Source organism: Camelina sativa, chromosome 8, assembly GCF_000633955.1.
Source record: "Camelina sativa cultivar DH55 chromosome 8, Cs, whole genome shotgun sequence".
NCBI lineage: Eukaryota > Viridiplantae > Streptophyta > Magnoliopsida > Brassicales > Brassicaceae > Camelina > Camelina sativa.
Window position 1 is genome coordinate 20,244,099 of NC_025692.1, and position 9,120 is coordinate 20,253,218.

General features: G+C 37.1%; 2 protein-coding genes across 2 annotated transcripts; both read left to right on the top strand.

Moving 5' to 3' along the window:
- On the top strand, positions 1,342-2,055 carry LOC104707624 (sugar transporter ERD6-like 15). Its single transcript, XM_010423997.2, has 3 exons — positions 1,342-1,387; positions 1,497-1,611; positions 1,713-2,055. The coding sequence occupies exons 1-3, from the start codon at positions 1,355-1,357 to the stop codon at positions 1,850-1,852; spliced, it is 288 nt and encodes a 95-aa protein (XP_010422299.1). The 5' UTR covers positions 1,342-1,354; the 3' UTR covers positions 1,853-2,055.
- LOC109125967 (L10-interacting MYB domain-containing protein-like) lies at positions 7,483-8,771 on the top strand. The gene is made up of 4 exons (XM_019228792.1): positions 7,483-7,506; positions 7,646-7,705; positions 7,855-8,148; positions 8,226-8,771. Exons 1-4 carry the CDS (start codon positions 7,483-7,485, stop codon positions 8,769-8,771), a joined length of 924 nt encoding a protein of 307 aa, XP_019084337.1.

The window sequence follows — 9,120 nt, forward strand, 5'->3', positions numbered from 1 at the left end:
CAAATCTTTGAAAATAGGAACTATTGTCCGGATCCTCAGTTTTAGGTTTTTTTGGCTTAGTGTAAAATTAGTAATGTTAAAACGGGTCTTAAGCCCACGGGTCTAAACGGGTCTAGTTTATTTTTTAAAACCCGAATCCACTTAAAAACACACAAAATTATAAACGGATTTAAAAGGACAGACTCATTAAGACCCAAATACTAACAGATTTGAGAAAAACATTATCGGGGTAGCCCGTTTATTTCATTTGTTTTCAGAATTTTTCAAAATCTTTAAAATTTTTCAAAATTCGTCGAGAGAAGGAGAAGCTATCTCCGGCGAATCTCCGAACAGCCCTACTTCCAGCTCCTCTTACGCCACTGTCGCGCCACCGTCATATTCAGAACAAGAGGGTCGTGTCTTTTTTCTCTAATTCCAATTTCAGGTATGTGCTTTTGATTCTAATTTGTTTGTCGTCATTTTGATTCTAATTTTATCAAATGGGTTCCCCTGAATAAGTTGCTACAGATCTCAAATCTCTCAATCCTATGTNCGGAGATCCTAGCAATTCATGAAGCCGGACGTGAGTGTGTTTGGTTGAGGTCAATGACTCAACATATCAGGACAGATTGTGGCATGATTGACGATAAGGAAGCAACGGTCATATACGAAGACAATACGGCCTGCATCGCACAGCTCAAGGAAGGTTACATCAAGGGAGATCGGACGAAGCACATCCTACCCAAGTTCTTCTTCACACATGAACTACAAAAGGCCAGAGAAGTTCAAGTGATACAAGTTCAATCATGTGACAACTCAGCCGATCTCTTCACCAAGGCATTACCGACAACTACATTCAGGGAATACAGAGACTTAAGGACTTCAGGGATGCTTAGAACAGGGGGAGCAATGCGTGCTGTACTCTTTTTCCTTCACCATGGTTTTGTCCCATTGGGTTTTCCTGGTAAGGTTTTAATGAGGCAGCACTCCCTAGCGTATTGCATTGATCCGTTAGCATCGGCATGGTTATGTCATCCAAGGGGGAATGTTATAAACCACTTAACGGATGGACTCCATAACCAGGCCCGTACATGGCCCGTGTCCGTCCAAGACAATAAGACTCATTGGCCATAGGTTTTATGTCTAGTCGGTTATGTACTTTACTATATATATGTGTGTAACCTCGAGTTTATTTATGAATAAGAACAAGAGAATTACATTTTTCGATTCTCTAGTTTACAACATAAAGCAACTTTTAAAGAGCTAGAGCAACTTTTAAGTATAAAATCGAATGAATTATCATAATCTCCAGTAATAACAGCCGTATTTTGCGTGTTTATTAAATTAGGTGTATTTTGGATCATATGGATCAGGTATGGGAACAATACCATGGATCATAGCATCAGAGGTAAAAAAAAAAAAAGAAAAGATTAATAGATACAAAAACATCACGCAGACATCTAAAAAAAAAAAATGTTAAATCCATTACATAAGTAATATTTTATTTCCTATACTAGATTTATCCAGTAGACGTGAAGGGAGCAGCAGGAACAATGTGTAATTTGGTCAGCTCTATCAGCTCATGGCTCGTTGCTTGTTCCTTCAGTTTTTTGCTTCAGTGGAGCTCCACAGGTATAATATTTAATTTGTTTTTAAGAGTATTTAGTTAATGAATAAGTTATGAATCTTGAAAATAAAGTTGTTGTCACCTAACTAAAACGTTTTTATTGCAGGAACATTTCTGATGTTTGCCACAGTGATTGGCCTTGGATTTGTGTTCATAGCCAAGCTTGTTCCAGAGACCAAAGGCAAATCTCTAGAAGAGATTCAGTCTCTTTTTACTGATCCTCATGAAGATTCTACAATTTTCTAAAATTCCCCACAAAACTGTATTAGAAGAAACAAGTATGTGCACAAAAAAGTTTTATTACAAAGATCATCTCTGTAGACATTATTGTTTTTATGTTTTTAGCAAGAGTTATACTATTAACAACACCTTTCACAAGATTCACATAAAACTATCAAAACATTACATAATACAAAGTTTTACAGATACTGAAACTAGAAGTGTTCTTATTGAGAAGCACAAAGACTCTGTTTTTTGCCTTAACTGTTCTATAAATGCGAGGTTTGTTTTTTAACCCACTGATCCTTCAAGCTTGATGCTCATAAGCTGGTTAACTTCGGCTCCAAATTCATCAGGTAGCTTGTTGAAGACATCTCTGCAAAATCCAGAGATCATCTCTGCTAATGCTCTCTGCAGAATCCAGAGATCATCGCTGCTAATGCTCTCTCGTAATTAAAAGATTTCTAAAAATTAAACTTAGGGTTTTGTTGGGCCAAATCTTTGAAAATAGGAACTATTGTCCGGATCCTCAGTTTTAGGTTTTTTTGGCTTAGTGTAAAATTAGTAATGTTAAAACGGGTCTTAAGCCCACGGGTCTAAACGGGTCTAGTTTATTTTTTAAAACCCGAATCCACTTAAAAACACACAAAATTATAAACGGATTTAAAAGGACAGACTCATTAAGACCCAAATACTAACAGATTTGAGAAAAACATTATCGGGGTAGCCCGTTTATTTCATTTGTTTTCAGAATTTTTCAAAATCTTTAAAATTTTTCAAAATTCGTCGAGAGAAGGAGAAGCTATCTCCGGCGAATCTCCGAACAGCCCTACTTCCAGCTCCTCTTACGCCACTGTCGCGCCACCGTCATATTCAGAACAAGAGGGTCGTGTCTTTTTTCTCTAATTCCAATTTCAGGTATGTGCTTTTGATTCTAATTTGTTTGTCGTCATTTTGATTCTAATTTTATCAAATGGGTTCCCCTGAATAAGTTGCTACAGATCTCAAATCTCTCAATCCTATGCAAGAACATCACTTACTCCATCGTTTAAGTTGGCATATAATCTCTTAATCCTGTGTTATTAGGCTCTGATTTTGTTGTGTTTGTCTCATTTGTTTATTCAGGGCATTGTGTTATTAGGCTCTGATTTTGTTAACAAGTCAGTGTACGATGACTTGTGTGTTATTAGGCTCTCATTTTGTTGTGTTTGTCTCTCATTTCTTCGTAATTAGCAGAAGTTGTGCATTGTGTTTATCTGACTTCATACTATGATTTTGTTGTGTTTCGTTGGTTCTGGTTTCAGTTTTGGCTGAAGTTTAAACCCTTTTATTTGGTTTTTGCAGAATGGACTTACAATCTCAACAGAATAGCATTACTCAATGCTCAAAGTCAATATATAGATATGAATGAGGAAGATGCTCAAGGTCAAGGTGAAGACATTGAGATGGATGAGGGAGAAACAGAAATTGAAGAACCAGAGCAAAGCGACATAGTGTCTCAAGCAACAACTCAAGTTCCACAAAAGAAACGTAAAACTTCAACAGCTTGGAAGGAATTTGTATCAGTTGGGACAGAAAAGGATAAAAAAGAAAGAGGCAAATGCATCCACTGTGGTACGAAGTTGGTGATTAATACTAAAGCACATGGAACAAAGACTTTGATTCGCCATTTGCTGACGTGCCCAAAGAAGCCTAGAAAGGAAGACATGCCTCCATATGATCAAAAGAAAGACCGTGAGTTGACCAGCGAGATCATAATCTATCATGATCTGCCCTTTCGCTATGTGGAATATGAAAAAGTGAGAGCAAGAGACAAGTATCTTAATCCGGATTACCAACCGATTTGTAGACAAACTGCTGGAGCAGATGTCTATAGAAGGTATGAGATCGAAAAGGTTAAAGTAAAAGAGATACTTGCAAGACATCGAGGTCGTGTGTGTTTCACTTCTGATTTATGGTCTGCTCGTGCCACAGTTATGAGTTATATTTGCTTGACGGCTCATTTCATCGATGATGATTGGAACTTAAAGTGTATGATTCTTGCATTTTGTGAATTGAAGTCTCCTCACACTGGCGAAGAAATTTCCATCAAGATATTGGAGTGTTTGAAAGAATGGGGTCTGGAGAAGAAGGTATTTTCTATAACTTTAGATAATGCAACAAATAACGATAGTATGCAGAAGATACTTAAGGGTCAGCTTCAGTTGATTAGTGGCAGTGGCCTCTTATGTGATGGTGATTTTTTGCATGTTAGATGTTGTGCTCATGTTTTGAATCTCATAGTAAAAGCTGGTTTAGAACTAGCGAATGCTATCTTGCACAATATTAGAGAGAGTGTTAGATATGTTAAAGCATCTCCTTCAAGGAAAGAAGCTTTTGCAGCTTGTGTAGAGAGAGTTGGAATTAAAAGTGGAGCTGGTCTGTCACTTGATGTTCCTCATCGTTGGAACTCTACATATGAGATGCTTGCAAGGGCTTTAAAGTTTAGGAAAGCATTTGTTAGCTTGCAATGGTATGACACAAATTACAAGACATTGCCGTCAGAAAATGAATGGAATCGTGGAGAAAAAATATGTGAATTGTTGAAACCGTTCAGTGTCATCACTACACATTTTTCAGGATCAAAGTATCCCACAGCCAATGTCTATTTCACACAAGTATGGAGAATTGAGCTGTTGTTGAGGAAATTTGCAACTTGTGATGATGAAGCTGTTGAACAGATGGCTCAGAAAATGCAAAAAAAGTTCTCCAAATACTGGAAAGCTTACAGTGTTATTTTGGCCATGGTATCTGTTTTAGATCCAAGAATGAAACTGCAGATGATTGAAATGGCTTATGAGAAAGTGGATCCAGCAACTTCTAAGTTGAAAAAAGATGAGCTTAGAGCGAATTTGGTTAGGCTCTACCAAGATTATCCGGCTGTTTCTATGGCAAATGCTTCAGGTGTTTCAGCAGCTCCAACTCCACATGAATTAGTTTCTGAGTCTCCACTTGATGATGATTTCGATAATGTAAGAGTACTTTCTTGAACTGGTTGATTTCGATAATGTAAGAGTACAATTGATAATGATGTGATTTTTTCTGCAGGATCTTTTTGAGCTTGAAAGAAACATTGGAGTTGGGGTGGACAATACAAAGACACTTTTGGATATTTATTTAGATGAGCCAAGGTTGGAGAGGAAGTGTTTTCCGAATTTGGATGTTTTGTCTTACTGGAAAGACAACCAACATCGACTTGGTGATCTAGCATGTATGGCACGTGATCTGCTAAGCATACCTATCACCACAGTTGCCTCAGAGTCGGCATTCAGTATTGGAGCTCGAGTGTTAACTCCATATAGAAACCGTTTGCTTCCAAAGAATGTTCAAGCTCTACTTTGTACTCGTAACTGGTTAAGAGGTTTTGCAGATTATGAAGGTAAGCAATTTGAATTTTCAAGCTTTCTGCAGGATATTTTTGAGCTTGCAAGGGCTTTGCAATTAATTCACAATTTTAACAGGTAACATAGAAGAAGAAGATGAAACAGATGCTCAAAACACAGGGAGTAATCAGGTTCTATTTTTCGTTTTAATTTGTGGGTTTATTGTAGTTTTGTTGAGTTTGGATTTGTGGGTTATTGACGTTTGCTATATCTGAATTCTTGAACTGAGATTCCTAATTCTTTTTGCTTGAGTTTCTCGGATATATTTGAAAATGATTCTGTTTGATTGGTAATGATGTTGTTGAGTGTGTTAAGATGGAACTACATTGATGATAAATGCTTCAGCTATTGGAAGCTACTCATTTGTCTAGTTGTTGATCTATTTCTTTTTTTTTGTTATTGAAAAGGCTTATATGATCATGTTCATTTGAAATGTTGCAGAATGGTTAAGCAATTGTCTCTGAGGGAAGAAGAAGAACTGAAGAAGTGAGAGGACTTGGGAGCATTGTGTGTGTGTGAAGGAGTGAGCAAGAACATTGTCTGAGGGAAGAAGAAGATGTGAGAAGACTTGGAAGCAAAATTTATGTAAACGGGTTAATAAAATTCTTGTTAAACGGGTGTAAACGGGTTAATAAAATTTTAATGGGTTTGAAACAAACGGGCTTCACTTAAACGGGTTTTAACTGGACAGGGTCTAAACGGGTCTGGGTCTAAACGGGCAGGGTCTAAACGGGCCTGGGCCGCCCGTTTTAACACCACTAGGTAAAATACAGTTTTGTCCCTATTTTCTGTATCTTCTTCTTCGTTCTCCTCCTCTGATAACAAATTTTCTCCGCCGATCAAAACCCTTTTTCGTCTCCCAACCAAAACACTTCTCATTATTGTGCTTCATAAACACCATCTCCGTCACTTTCAACACCAATCCTTGGCTTCGGAAACATAAAACCGCTTTGCTGTAAACACCATCTCTGATCACATAATTTTAATGGAATCAATCTAGTTTTTTTGGATGAAGGAAACTAAACCCTAAAGGGATACTATCTAGAGAACCCAAGGGATTTAATCACAAGCACTAGGCTGTTCAATAATTCCAATCTGATATAAAAATTTACACCAAATTTGGGCAACCAATCTCATCATCTCATTCACCAGATCTCCTTGTTACCATATTCACAAGACACAAACCATTGTTGGTTTGTATTTCTCCACTACCAACACTAAGAGATTAAAGAATTAGGTCATGTTCGTTTGGTGCACCAGATGCAATATCTGGATGCAAATGCTCATTGTTGTTTGTTTAGTAACAATTAGGAACTCATCTTGATACATTATCTGGATACATTTTAAAATCTCATCCAAAAAATTTTGAATTTCTGGATGAGAAAAAAATGAGAGTTTGGCTACAGTGAACTCATCCAAACATTTTAAAAGTCCAATATACCCTTATTTTTATCAAACAATTACAAATATATCTCTAAAATTCTAATATAGATATAACCCTAAAATCCCCAATTCTACAGCCACCATCGGAGAAGCTCGATGGATCTCCGACGATTCTCCACACTCCTCTCCTCTTCTCCTTCTCCATAGCACCTGTAACGAATTGGGCTTTCTCTCCTCCTTCTACGTCTCATCTCGGAAGAAGAACGAAGCATCTCTCATTGAGCTGCTCCCACTGGATCGCTCATCGTCTCGTCCCTTGCTTCTTTGAATTCTAGAGGTAAGACTTTTTGAATCCTTCATCCCTTCAATGATCTCTTTTAGTTGTGTTCTTCTGTTTGTTAGTGATGGATTCCAACTTGTATATTCCAACTTTTAGTTGAGATTTGCGGAAATAAGTGAGCTTTTAGATGCTTTGGATGCTCATATGAGTGAGCTTTTAGTTTTTGATTTGAGCTTCTAGTGAGCTTCTAGTGAGCTTTTAGTTTTTGATTTGAATGGATCTCTCTGTCATGTTTTTATGTTGGTTTTGTGACTTTACGTTTGTGGTTACGTTTACGTTTGTGGTTTTGTGACTTTACGTTTGTGAATGAATCTATTCAATATCTCTGTGGGGTTTTTAGTAGAATGATGTTGTATATAAGAGAGCAAAAGTTCTGTAGTCTCTTCTATTGAAATGGGTTGTTAAATTTTTAGATGAGCAAAGGTTCTGTAGTCTCGCTATTCTAGTTTTATATGAGCAAAGGTTATGTTCTAAGGTTTACTTATTTTAATTGCAAACACAAGGAGAAAATTATGACATCTATACCAGGCAGTGATGTAAGTATCATCTTCTACTTCTGCTACTTATGTTTGTGATTTGTGAATTGTGATCTGATTTATTTTGTTTTTGCCTTTGCTTTTTATGATTCTATCTGCATTCTCTCTTACTAGCTTAGCTGTGTTTGCTTCTGTTTAGTTTGATTGTCTGTTTGCTTTGCTTGTTGTTGAAGTCTCGCTTAGTCTAGTTATTGGCCAAGTAATATAGCTTTGCTTATAATTCTTCGTTTGTTTGCCATTGAGAGTGCATAAATCTTCGTTTGCTTTATGAGCTGTGTTGATGCCATTGAGAGTGCATAAATATTCGTTTGCTTTATGAGTTGTGTTGTTTGCTTTATGTGTTTCTAGAATCTAATATGGAATGATGAACAAACCCGGTTGTACCTTGAACTTCGACTTGAAGAGAATCTAAAAGGCAATATAAGAAACCACATAGTGAATGAAGTTGGGAAACAAACGATTATATCCAAGTTCTATGATGCATTTGGAGAGAAGCATACTTGGATAAAATTTAGGAACAAGTTTAATACTTGTAAGAAGCAATACTCAGGTTTCAAGAAATTAACTCATAGAACTGGAATGAGCTATCATCCCAATGGGTCCATAGACATGAGTGATGATTGGTGGGATGAGCGTTATAAGGTATATAGCTTATAACGCTTATAATTTGTTTTCTTCTTCTGTGGTCTCTAGTTTATTAAGTATCCTTTTTATTTTAGGAGTGGCCTGGAGCTAGAAAGATAAAGGATACACCAGTGCCAAACGCTGATTTAATGGAACAAATGTTAGGGTCAATTCATATAACTGGAGCCGAGGGTTGGAGTGCTCAACAGGGTGAAAGCCATTTAGACAACAACATGATGTTAGATGACGATGAGGCTGCATCTGAATCAAGACAAGAACATGATGCTCCCGCAGCTTCCAATGCTCCCGCAGCTTCCAATGTACCAAAGTATACTCGGAAAAGACGCGCAGGACAAGAAGTGGCAGATGTGATAAGGGATAATATTCAATCACGTGATGAGATACTTTCCTACAAGAATCAACTCATGGAAAGTCACCCTAACTATAGTTGTAGTCAGCTTAGGGCTATGAGGGTTTTAAATTCGTTGTCTAGTATAAGAATGTGGTCTCCATTGTTCAAAGCAGCTATGAAACATCTCAAGAAAGACACTACCAACCGTCAAACTTTCATAAGCTTTGAAGATGATGAGAACAAAGTTCTTTACTTGGAGTTTGAGACTGGTGAAAGAAGAGACTGGTGAAAGCAAAGACTGGATAAAGCAAAGACTGGTGGAAGTAGAGAATCTGTTTTTTTTTTTAGTTTGGTGTGTAGAGAATCTGTAGTTTGGTTTTAGTTTGGTGTGTGTGTGTATGACTTCTTGATGAAATAATGATGAAATAAGTGTTCTTGTTCACTTCTCTCTACTTCTTATTACATTTCTCAAATTAGGTCACTGCTCTCTACTATAATATACTTTGCTCTTCGATGTTTGAGAAAGTTAAAGGCTTCACTTCTCAAATTTGGTCACTTCTCTCTAGGTAAGCTTATGTGTTCGATGTTTATGTTTGCTTTGCTTATTGTTTATGTTCGGTTTGCTTATGTGTTATTGC